The sequence below is a fragment of the Fringilla coelebs genome (assembly GCF_963513975.1).
Source record: "Fringilla coelebs genome assembly, chromosome: 9".
Lineage (NCBI taxonomy): Eukaryota > Metazoa > Chordata > Aves > Passeriformes > Fringillidae > Fringilla > Fringilla coelebs.
In genome coordinates this window covers 1,440,611-1,453,031 of record NC_140067.1, presented here as the reverse complement: position 1 = coordinate 1,453,031, position 12,421 = coordinate 1,440,611, and the positions used below count along the sequence as shown (strand labels likewise).

Below are 12,421 nucleotides of genomic sequence, written 5' to 3'. Positions count from 1 at the left end.
CCTCTTTCCCCCCCTTTTGTTTTGCAGCTGCCCGAGGAGGAGGGGAGGCAGTGTGGGCAGGCAGAGCTGTCCCTGCCGCCTCCTGCTGAAGGGTCCCTTCCGCCTCACTGGCCTTGGGAAAAAATGCAAATTTATGGAAATACTGTCTGGGCTGGCAGGCTTTGTATTCCCTGGCTCTGCCTCCGTGAGCTGGGCTGGGCATTTCACAGAATTGTGGAATCGTGGAATGGTTTGCATCTGAAGGGATCTTAAAGCTCATCTGGTTCCTGCCATGGCAGGGACACCTCCCACTGCCCCGGGCTGCTCCAGCCCCAAGGTCCAGCCTGGCCTTGGGCACTGCCAGGGACCCAGGGGCAGCCACAGCTGCCAGGGCCTCCCCACCCTCCCAGGGAACAAGTCCTTATCCCAAGTCCCTCTCCTGCTCTCCTGGAGCCCCTTTAGGCCCCTTAGGATCTCCCTGGAGTAATGTTTTGTGAGTTACACTATTAGTCCCACCAGGAATAACGTCAAGTTGGTGTTTACCCCCTTCACTCCCACAGGAAAGCTGTTCAATGCTCTGGCTGCTCTCGAGGCACAGATTTCCCTCTGATTTCCAGCCTCAGTTTATTCCTGTCCATTTTATCCCCTCTTGTTTTGACACCAGCGTTGTCCTGTGGTGATTTCCTTAGGTGGCCTTTGCCTCGGGCACTTGTGACACCCCTGTGTGGGGAACAGCAGGTGCCATTCCCAGCCATGGCTGTGATCCACGTGCCAAACCCCTCAGACAGAGCAAAGCCTTTGTGCCAAAGGGCCAGGACTTTCCATCTCTCAGATTTTCCCCCCAAACAGCAGCAGGTGGCAGATGCTCGCCATTCGGATGACGCAACCTTTGCACTGAGCTCCTGCTGGCCCTGAAATGATCAATGAGAGCTCTAAAAAGATTGCCCTTGGTGTCACATCCGTGGGCTCTGACATTTGCTATCACAGTGTCCTTTCCCATGGATAGGAAAGATGGGGAGTGCAGGCATTTGAGAGATGTGAAGCAAGGAAAATTTTGCTGAAATGTACCCAGCTGGATTAATTATTGTTAAAGGCCGAGTCTCCAAAGGATTTAAAGATCTGAATACCATCTTAGGACATTTCACTGTCTTTTTACTGACAGGCTCCACGGATCCCAATTATGGAGATAAATCCAAAAACCAGGTCAAATAATTATTCCATGAATCAAGTGGAAAGGCTGGATGCATTTCCGAGCACAGCAGCTTTCCACACACCCATTGCTGGAGTTTTGGATACCATGGAAGGGCTGGGGGAATTTAAAAGATTAGTGCAGGAAATGTGTAAATCTTCCACCTCAAAGGCTGCCTGTTCAGCTCAGGTGAAATGGAAACTCTGTGGTGTCTGTAAGTTGTCACCACGGTTGTCACTTTGTTCCTGTCTCCTGTGTGGTTGACGGCAGATGAGAGGAGCTCTGTGAAGTGGCGCCGGACGGAATGAGGCAGCTCAGAGCTTCCCCCCTGCTTGGAAAGGCAGAAGTGCCTCTGGAGCCATGCCAGGATCTCTGTTTAAGGGCAGGATGGAATAAAGCCTGGCTCTGGCCAGCAGCCTCCTGGTGCTCCGGCTCCGTGCGGATCCGGGAACGCTTTCCTGTGTGCTGGAAGCACAGGGATGGGACCCTGGAGACCCCTGCTGAAGGCTTGGCCCTGGGAAGGGAGTTAAGTGCAGATTGCACTTTAGAGGGGTAGGAGATCCTGGAAGATGCATCAATAACAGATGGAATATAGGACTGGAATTCCCCTTCTGTTGCCGGTAATGTCTCAGTGGGGGAAAGGCAGGGCTGGACCCTGTGTTCCCATTTGCTGGGTGGAATTATTCCCCCATGCTGGTTCTGGGCAGGGATCAAGGCTTGTCCAGAGGCAGAAGGGCTGCAGGGTATCCTAGAGCCCCACCAGAAGACACCAGTGTTCCTGTCACATGAGCCAGGCCACCGCAGGCAGCCTCCAACATCCGTGTGCTGTGGATTGGGAGAGACAGTCTGAGAAATGCTACAGGGCTTGGCTGGAGCTGGGAAAGCTGGAAAAGCTGAAGTGACAGTGAGTGGAGCAGAGCAGCCAGGCCAGGCTGGGCTAAACGCTGCCCTGTGGCATGAATGGAAACATCTGTGCCGTGGGACAGCAGCGTGTCACAGAGCAGGTGCTGCCAAAGTCCCGGGTCTGGAGCCCCGTGCTGTCCCTGTGCCACCTGTCCCACCGGCCACGAGCCATTCCAGCACCTCCCACAGGGAAAAGGGGCAGCTTTCCCCTGGGGAGACTCAGCTGGGCTCTTCATGCAGCAGAAGCACAGCTGGGGCTGGAGATCTGGTGCTGGTGAGCTGGGGGTGGGTGGAGGTGCTGGGCAGGAACACCTGGAGGGTGAGCAGAGCTGTCAGTGCTGTGCAGGGAGCAGCACCACAGAATCCTGGGATAGTCTGGACCGGGAGGGACCTTCAGGCTCATTGAGGGCATGGGCAGGGACACCTTCCACTGTGCCAGGGTGCTCCAAGCCTGGCCTTGGACACTGCTGGGGATCCAGGGGCAGCCACAGCTGCTCTGGGCACCCTGTGCCACTCATACCTTGTTATACCTCAGCTGGGTAGGAAGGGAAGCAACTGTTCCATCAGTTGTTAGCTGGAATACTTTCAGGAGGAAAACGCCCTTAGGAAATGGCATTGCTGCCCATGTTGGGAATGATCACGCTCACATCCATATGTCTTTCCAAGCTCTGGAAGTAAAAATACAGGCGGGGTGTCTGCTTTGTTTGACTGTGCCTTGCATTTTCCAGAGATTAATGGCAGAGAACCATTGGAAGAGGATAAAATAGCCCAGGATGTACATTTGGAAAAATAACAACTGGATTTTAGCACTCAGGATTCCTTCTCTGGGGGACTTAAAACAACCCCATGATGTTCGCTTGTTACAGGATAATGTCGAGCTGCTTATCTGTAGTAAACATTAAAAGGATTAAGTTTTTTGGAACCCTTTGTGCTAAGAGAGAATCCAAACTCATTTTTACCTCCCGCTGTACTTTTCCAGCTATCTCCTGGTGGCTGTTCCAATCCAGCACGGTGCTGGATACAATCCCTGACATTTGCTGTGAAAGCCAGGAGCCTCCTCAGGGTGCTGCTGGATGGGTTCTGAGAGCTGGGAGGGCCCTGGGGACTCATTTTTACCTTGGGCCTCTGCTGAAGGTGGATTTGGGTTGCAGAGGGAGCAGCAGCAGCTCTCAGGTCTGTTTTGGGCTGCGGGTGTGAGCAGGGCAGTGGTTGTTGTGTCTCTGTTGTACCCACTGAGCAGGAGAACAGGAACAGAGAGTAAATTAAAGTCACAGAATTATTTGGATTGAAAGGAACTTAAAGATGCCACCCCCTGCCAAGGGCAGGGACACCTCCCACCAGCCCAGTTTGCTCCAAGGCCTGTCCGACCTGGCCTTGAACTTCTTTATTGAGAGATTACAAAGTCAAGTAAACACATGTTTTTGCTTTTGGATACATGCAGAGGCTTAATGATGTGTTTAGCAGCAGCTGACAGCTTCTGTTACAAACACTTCAGTCAGTGCTGCCGGGCTCCTGTGCCAGGCAGCTGTGACAGCACAGGGAGGGGCTGCAGGGGCTGCTGCCTTGGTGTGGAGACACTGAGCTCTGGAGACTGTGGGATCACAAAACCACAGACCAGTTTAGCTTCTATGGCACCTTAAAAATCATCCCAGTGCCACCCCTGCCATGGCAGGGACGCCTTCTCCTGTCCCAGGTTGCTGGAGTGTCCAAGCCCCAGTGTCCAGGCCTTGGGCACTGCCAGAGATCCAGGGGCAGCCACAGCAAATCTGGGAATTCCATCCCAGCCCCTGCCCACTCTCTCAGCCAGGAATTCCTAATTCCCAGTCTCCCATCCATCCCTGCCCTCTGGCAGTGGGAGCCATTCCCTGTGTCCTGTCCCTCCATCCTTGTCCCCAGTCCCTCTGCAGCTCTCCTGGAGCCCCTTCAGGCCCTGCCAGGGGCTCTGAGCTCTCCCTGGATCCTTCTCCTCTCCAGGTGAGCACCCCCAGCTCTCCCAGCCTGGCTCCAGAGGGGCTCCAGCCCTTGGAACAGTCCTGGGGCCTCCTGGACTCTCTCCAGCAGCTTCAGGTCCTCCTGATGTTGGAGGCCAGGGCTGGAGGCAGCTCTGCAGGTGGGGCCTCACCTGGATAAAAAAGTCAAGAGCCCCATGAGGGACAAACCCAGCAGAGGGATTTGAACTTTTAAGGGGTTCCTAAGAGTAACAGTGTTTTCCCAAAGTGGGAGAAGGTCGGGAGGGCAAGAAGGTCAGTAATGTCTATGGAGCTGTGACTGTCACCCCAGGGAGCCCTGTGCCCCTGCCAGGGCTGTGCCTGGCTCCATGTGTCCCATCCTGGGCCATTAAGTGCTGATGGTTTCAAGCACAGCCCTTTCCACATGGGAGATTATTTAGGAAAAGCAGCAAGCTGTTCAGATAATGGGGAACAGGTGCACAGCGTTAGAGAGCGGCCAGGCAATGGAAGAAACAGCATTTTTCCTTGTTCGTGGTTTTAGGAGTCCTGAGGGATGTCTTGGTGGGACTCACGAATCTCAAAAAGGAGATTTATAATTAACAAACTCTGCCCAAACCTCTGGAAATATTTGATATCATGAAGGTGGTACTGTAGTTAGGAGACGGGGAGCAATGTCCTCAGGAATGACTCTGGGAAGGCAAAGCAGATGGTGAACCTTCTTGGAGAGTCAGTGCTATCATGCTCAGGAAAAGTGTAAATTCCCAACATAAACAAAAATCCTCCAGCCTGCCTGGTCTGCTGGGTTGGAATGTGTTTGTGTTTCATACTCCAGAGCAAACTGTGGGGCGTTGCAGCTCTCATGGAAACCACTTGACTGGCGATGACGACTCCAATGACTCTGAATTCCATCCAAATCATGGCACATTCCTGTTTCTCAATCCTTTTGCCAAATTTTGCCACATCCCACTAGTGGTGGGCAATGCTAATCCAGGGACATCGGTTCCTGAACCTGGCGAAGGGTTTGGAGTGGAAATATGAGGAACAGCTGAGGGCACCGGGCTTGTTCCTCCTGGAGGAGGCTGAAGGGAGACTCACCAGGGTCTGCAGCTCCTCCCGGGGGGCAGTGGAGGGACAGGCACCAATTTATTCTCTCTGTGACGAGGGACAGGACCCCAGGGAACGGCTGGAGCTGTGTCAGGGGAGGTTTAGCTTGGATTTTGGGCAAGGTTCTTCCCCCAGAGGGTGCTGGGCACTGCCCAGGCTCCCCAGGGAATGGGCACGGCCCCGAAGCTGCCCGAGGTCCAGGCGCCTTTGGGCAGCGCTGCCAGGGATGCCCAGGGTGGGAATGTTGGGTGTCCTGGGCAGGGCCAGCAGTTGGATCGATGGTCCCTGCGAGTCGCTTCCAGCTCGGGAAGTTCTCTGATCCTGTAGTTGTTACAGTAACACTGCAGCATTTGAGCAGTTGGGGGTTGCTGTTATGAATTCTCTTTGTTTGCAGAGTGACTCATGAAGCCTCGCTGTGTTTTACAATGATTTCTCCTGGCTCGCCGTTGTCTGCTCATTACCGCGGCTCAGGCTCAGCTTTGCACAGGTCCGGGGCCGGTGTCCGCTCGCAGCTAACTCCTGCCCCCTGCCGTCTCCTTCCTCTCGCTTCCCTGAGATCCTGGCTTCTTTCGGGGAGCGGAGCTGCAGCTGCCCCGCGGCCGCTGCTCCCCGCCCTGCCCTCCCTGCGCTCGCTGCTCCTGCATCCCCCCGCAGAGCCGGACGTGGAGTCTGGAGAGACAGCCGGGAAAGGCCTCCTTCCTTCCCAGCTCCACACTGCTGAGAGACAGCGCTGCTTGGGCTAGGGCCCATCCCACTGGGATGGTGGAGTCACTCGGGAAAGATCTCCAAGGTTATCGAATCCATCCATTCCCACCTCTGACCATGTCCCCAAGTGTCCCATATGCACAGCTTTAAATCCCTCCAGGAATGGAGACTCCACCACTGCCCTGGGCAGCTCTTCTGGTGCTGCTGTCACCTTTCCTCCTCTGGAGCCTGTTTTGCTCTGGCAGGGCTCAATTCCCTGGAATCCATTGCTGGGGAGTGTCCAGCACTGGGAAATGTTGGTAAACAGATCTGATAATACAAGTTGGAGTCAGGCAGGGAATGCTGGCAGCTCCCACATGTCCTAGAGAGATCTCTTATGGAGACAGGGATTTCTGAAAGATTTAAAGGAACTTTAGATATCAAATTTCTGGCCCATATATTTAGATAACACAGTTTATATCATAAAGGGGGTGTCTTGCTGTGAGTGCTGTTACTTGGGGATAAACTGGAAAAGAAATTTTGGGAGGTTTTTCTGTGCTTTGTACTCTGCCATCCTTATTTTTAAGTGGGCAAATGCAGCTTTTTTTCCACTTGGACAAAGCCTGTGGGGTGTGCAAACTTTGGAGAGGATCTCACAGTCTGTGCAGTGTTCTGAACACAGTGATGAAGTTTTTCCAGCAGAGCTCAGCAGTTAACTTCCAATAGAAAAAAATAGTGGGAAATGCAGCTCTGAGAGGGCAACTTTACAGTCCCATTGCAGTTCTTACTAATTCCAGCAAATGTTTGTTTGGGGGATACTTCTGGCATCAGGACACAGTTCTAGGTGGGTGTTGTGCAAACCAGGAGCAGCTGGTGACAAACACAAGGTTAAACAGTTGCTCTCTGTATCTTGGGTCACATTTTCCTAAAATCATCCAAGGGGAGTATTTTCCCATATTCCAGTTCTTGTACCTCTTAAAAAGCAGTGACAGCAGAGTTATTCCTGGGTTTTGAGTATCTTGCTCAAGGCTGTGCCACTGGGAGTGCTTCACTCCTGGCAGAGGTAACTCCAAACTCTGGGATCGGTCACTTTTTGGGGAATTTTCTGTTAACTTCAGGCTGAGCACATGGGTGGCTGAGTGCTGGATCAAGGCCAAGGAGAAGGAGGAACGCTGGTGTGGCTGCACATTGAACTTGAGGAAAGGAATAAAAGCACTTTTCAGTTGGACTAACCCACGTGATCCGTACAGCAGCATTCCAGGTGCTGGAACGGGGAACACGGGAGATGGCAGCAGGAACTGGAGCAGCCATGGTGTTCCCAGCTGGGCATTGGCTGTGCCAGCTTCTCAGCAATGCAGCAGCTCATCCCAGTGATGTAGAAATCTGGAAAACTTGCAGGATTCAAGCAAGTTCAGCCGTTAATACTTTATGTGCTCCTCCTGCTGCAGTTAAAGCTCTCTCTGTAGAGAGGAGGGAGAGCTGGGGTCTTCCCTGCCACTGTGCTCAGGGAATCTTCTGGATTTAGGAGTGGAGGGATGGAGAAAGGCACAGTAGGAACCACAGCCCGGTGTCCTGGTGGGACAACATCTGGCATGGGGTAAGAGACCTGACTTCCAAAGGCAAGGAAATTCCTCGTGAGCGTGGCTGTACCTCACTTGGCTTTCTGGGCCATGGTCACACATCTGTGTTTCTGTCAGGCCCAAAGGAGGCCAACCTGCTCATTTTCAGCGTTTACGAGGGGTGTCACTTGCTGGAGTGGCCAGGGTGACTTCAGCCACGGGTTACAGCAGCCAAGCTATCAAACCACAAGAAAGCTGGTGTAAAATGGAAAAGGTGACAAAAAGTTTAGTGGTTTTTTTTTTTTTTAGTTTTTAAACAGCCCTTCATTTTACAGCACAGCTGTTTAAAATTCACTGAACTGATACCTTGAATGGCTAAAGACATGGTTTGGGCATCCAGTTCCCACAGCTGCCAAGTGCTTGCAAATCTTGCAGGGTTTCAAAAGTTTGGCTCCGGAGCAGATGGGTGCAGGGCTGGGCTGGAGACTGTTGTCATGTTGTGGTGCCTTTAGTCCCTGCTGTGCTTGTAAGACTTGGACTGAGATTTGGCAAATTGAATGCCAGGGCTTGTGCAAAGGGCATTGAGGTTGGAGTGGGGTGCTTAGAATAATGGAATCCTGGAATGGTTTGGTTTGGGAGGGAGCTTAAAGCCCATCCCATTCCACCCCTGCCATGGGCCGGGACACCTTCCACTGTCCCAGGTTGTTCCAAGACCTGTCCAGCCTGGCCTTGGGCACTGCCGGGGATCCAGGGGCAGCCACAGCTGCTCTGGGCACTGCCCACCCTCCCAGGGATGGATTCTCCACCATCTCTGATCTATCCCTGCCCTCTTCAGCTGCTGTGTGTTAGTGCTGAGAGCTGTGCTGAGCTGCGAGACATCCATGCTGAAGGAAGTATGAGCAGAGGCAGCCAGCACAGGAGCCTCCAGGGCAAACGTTTCTAGTCACGAAGGGAGAAATGGGCTGGTGAGTGGCTCCAGTGGCCACAGGCAGGTGACCTGGTGGGAGCCACGCTGAGGTGACACGGTGTGAGCCACGCTGAGGTGACACGGTGTGAGCCGTGCTGAGGTGACACGGTGGTAGAGAGCCGTGCTGAGGTGACACGGTGTGAGCCGGGCTGAGGTGACACGGTGTGAGCCGGGCTGAGGTGCCCTGCGAGCCCTCTTGTGGCAGAGTGTGACACGCGGTGTGTGTTCCGTTCGCAGCTTCGATGTGGAGAATGGCCCGTCGCCGGGGCGCAGCCCGCTGGACCCGCAGGCCAGCTCCTCGTCGGGACTCGTCCTGCACACGACGTTCCCGGGCCACAGCCAGCGCCGGGAGTCGTTCCTCTACAGATCCGACAGCGACTATGACCTCTCACCAAAGACCATGTCCAGGAACTCCTCCCTCCCCAGCGAACAGTAAGCACCAATCCAGCTCGTGTTCTACACTCTCTAGAGCTTTCTGTGCTGCTCTAATCCTCAGAGCTCTGTGAAGACGAGCTTATGGGTGGTTCTGGCACATTGCATAGCTGGAATGCACAAAACAGGTGCTGAGCCAACATCCTCTCCCATCCCATCCCTCAAATATTCCCATTTTCTCCAGAATTTATCAGAAGAGCTTTCAAAGCCGTATCCTGGAATAACAGAGAAGTTGTGCTGTGCTTTTATTTACAGTATTGCTGTTCCCCATGCTGTTTTGGGGCTATTCCCTAGAACCAAGGGGGAAATGAGACAGATGGCTGAGCTTGGAAGGATTGATATCCACAGAGTGTCCCTGGATTCCCAGCCCCTTTTTTTGAAAGGCACATTTTGAAGTTTTGAAGTGGCCATTCAGCTATAAAAAAAGTGCTCGTTAAACAAAGTTGAGCCGTTGCGAAAGTTTTGTCACGGAATGGAAATCTGAATATTAGCCAGATCCACGAGAATTCTGCAAGAAAATATCCCTGCTGTGAGTTAAAACTGAGTAAATATTTATTGAAGGAAACACTCCAAATTATGCAAATAGTGTTTCGTGTAAATGGCGGGTTGTAACAATTCCCAGCAGTGTGCTGGGGTGGGGGAATCCCATAATTTCCCCCAAATTCGTGGCTGTCTGCAGCTGAAGTGTCCATCCACTGTGGCCATCAAGGCTCTGTTTGCACTTGGGACAGAGTCTCCATGAGTGTGGAGACAATTTTAATTAAATTTAGACTTAGTAGTGCTGATACTCGAGTGAGGATGAGGGGATGACCTCTGGCAGCACAGTGGGGAGAATTCCTCTTTGGAAGGGTCCAGCACTGGTGAAGAACTCTCCAGAGGGTCCTCTGGCAGCTTGGGGCTGGCTCTGCTGCCCTTGCTCAGTACATCCTCTTATTAATTATGGGATTAAGAATAGAATTGACCAAATGTTGCTCCTTACAATACCTAAAGGGGCTCCAAGAGAGCTGGAGAGGTGCTTGGGACAAGGGATGGAGGGAGAGGACAAGGGGGAATGGATTTAAGCTGAAAGTGGGTAGATTTAGGTGGGTATTGGGAAGGAATTCCTGGCTGGGAGGGTGGGGAGGCCCTGGCACAGGGTGCCCAGAGCAGCTGTGGCTGCCTCTGCATTCCTGGAAGTGTCCAAGGCCAGGCTGGATGGAGTTTGGATCCACCTGGGGTACTGGAAATGTCCCTGCCCATGGCAGGAGTGGGACTGGATAGGCTTTAAGCTCCCTCCCAAGTCAAACCTTTCAATTATTCTATACCCTGCCATCTCTCAGTTAGGTAAATCATATAGAATGTTCCATACAAGCTCAAGTACCATAACTAATACCAAAAAAAAAAAAAAAAAAGAAAAGGAAAAAGAAAAAAAAATCCCTCTTATTGCTGGCAATGGTGTATTTTGCTCACAACTTCTGCTCAAATCTTCCATGATGAAAACAGCCGGACAAAGCCCGGCGTCTGAACAAGGTTAGAGACTGCGACAGAGATCAACAAAAGCCAGGAAATTCAAAGGTGACCTTTCCCCGCACCACTACGGTTGGTTTTTTTCCACCGCGGTGCAAGCGTGAGCCTTAACTTTTGAATTTCCTGGCTTTTATTGCCTGGCGTCCCCAGTCCGAACGCTCGCTGCAGCCGCTTGTTTTGGATATACACGGTGACCTTTCCATTAGGAACAAGCTTTTATGTGGTGTTAACTAAATGCTGCGTGGGTACATTTGTGAGGAAAACCCCCTCGGGAAAGCGCTCGTTCCCTGAGGTGAATTTCACTCTGTTTGAAGGTAAATTTGTACAGAAATTTATAAATTTTTTTTCCGTTTTTCCTTAGGCATGGCGACGACCTGATTGTCACACCTTTCGCCCAGGTGAGTTGGTGGCATATTGGCCTCTAAAGTACTTTTTTCTAAAGCATTAAAGCGGAGAAGGTGACACCTGCGGTTTTGTCTCCCTCAGGTGCTGGCCAGCCTAAGAAGCGTGAGGAACAACTTCACGCTTCTCACCAATTTACACGGCACCTCCAACAAGTAAGCCTGGCTTTTTAAGCTCCTTCCGTACACAGGAGGAGCCGGCGGGTTCCGAGCAGGGGCGGCGGGGCCGGGGGGCGGCGGGGCCGGGGAGCGGCGGCCGCGGTGCCTCTGGCTCCGCCATGGCCTCGGGCTCCGCCGCGGTTTGCGCGCCACGCCAGGGGGCGCCGTCGGGCCTCCCCTCATGGCGGCCCGGCCCTCATCCCCTCCGGCTCTCATCGCTGCGTTCCCTCACCCCTCATCCCCTCACCGCCTCGTCCTCTCATCCCCTCATGGCGGCCCGGCCCTCATCCCCTCCGGCTCTCGTGGCTTCATTCCTTCATCCTCTCATCCCCTCATGGCGGCCCGGCCCTCATCCCCTCCGGCTCTCGTGGCTTCATTCCTTCATCCTCTCATCCCCTCATCCCCTCACCGCCTCGTCCTCTCATCCCCTCACCGCCTCGTCCTCTCATCCCCTCATGGCAGCCCGGCCCTCATCCCCTCCGGCTCTCATCGCTTCATTCCCTCATCCCTCATCCCCTCATCCCCTCACCACCTCGTCCTCTCATCCCTTCATGGCGTCCATCCCCTCATCCCCTCATGTTCTCATCACTTCGTTCCCTCACCCCTCATTCCCTCACTGCCTTGTCCTCTCATCCCCTCCTGGCATCCATCCCCTCATCCCTTCATTCCCTCACCCCTTATTCCATCACCGCCTCATCCTCTCATCCCCTCATGGCGGCCCTCCCCTCATCCCCTCATGCTCTCATCCTTTCATTCCCTCAGCCCTCATTCCCTCACCGCCTCATCCTCTTGTCCCCTCATCTCTTCATCCTTTCATCCCCTTGTCCCTTCATGCCCTTATCCCCCAACTAAGCCTCATTCCCTCATTCCTTCATTCCCTCATCCCCTCCTCCATTCATCCTCTCATCCCCTGATCCCTTCATCCCCTCATTCCCTCAGCCTCTCATCCCCTCATCCTCTCATTCCCTCATTCCCTCATCCCTTCATTCCCTCATCACCTCATCCCTTTGTCCCCTCATCCCCTCATTCCCTAACCTCTCATCCCCTCATCCCTCAAGTCCTCCCTGAGGATCGAGCATTGTGTTTCATTGTGTGAAATGTCCATTATGAACCATGGGGACAGTTTGGGGCCCCACACCACAAAAAAACCACATTGTGGGGTTGGCGAGTGAGAAAGAAACGGATCTGGGGAAGGGTCTGGAGGCCAGGAGAGGCTGAGGGAGCTGGGCAGGGGCTCAGCCTGGAGCAGAGGAGGCTCAGGGGGCCCTTGTGGCTCTGCACAGCTCCTGCCAGGAGGGGACAGCCGGGGGGTCGGGCTGTGCTCCAGGGAACAGGGACAGGAGGAGAGGGAATGGCCCCAGGCTGGCCAGAGGAGGTTTATTTGAATATCAGGAAGAGTTTCTTCACAGAAAGGGTTCCCCAGCCCTGGCACAGCTGTCCAGGGCAGGGGTGGAGTCCCCATCTCTGGAGGGATTTAAAATCCTGGGGACACAGGTCCGTGGTGGCCTTGGCAGTGCTGAGTTGGACTTGATGATCTCAGAGGTCTCTGTCAACCTCAACAATTCCATGATCTTTGTCATGTGGCCACC

General features: G+C 53.5%; 1 protein-coding gene across 2 annotated transcripts in view; it reads left to right on the top strand.

Moving 5' to 3' along the window:
• PDE4B (phosphodiesterase 4B) overlaps nt 1-12,421 on the top strand; it is an 85,718-nt gene that overhangs the window by 17,028 nt on the left and 56,269 nt on the right. For both annotated transcript variants that reach the window (XM_084211040.1, XM_084211039.1), the window contains exons 2-4: nt 8,572-8,766; nt 10,634-10,670; nt 10,759-10,829. In XM_084211040.1, the coding sequence (XP_084067166.1) occupies nt 8,572-8,766; nt 10,634-10,670; nt 10,759-10,829 (303 nt within the window). The remainder of the gene's footprint in view (nt 1-8,571; nt 8,767-10,633; nt 10,671-10,758; nt 10,830-12,421) is intronic.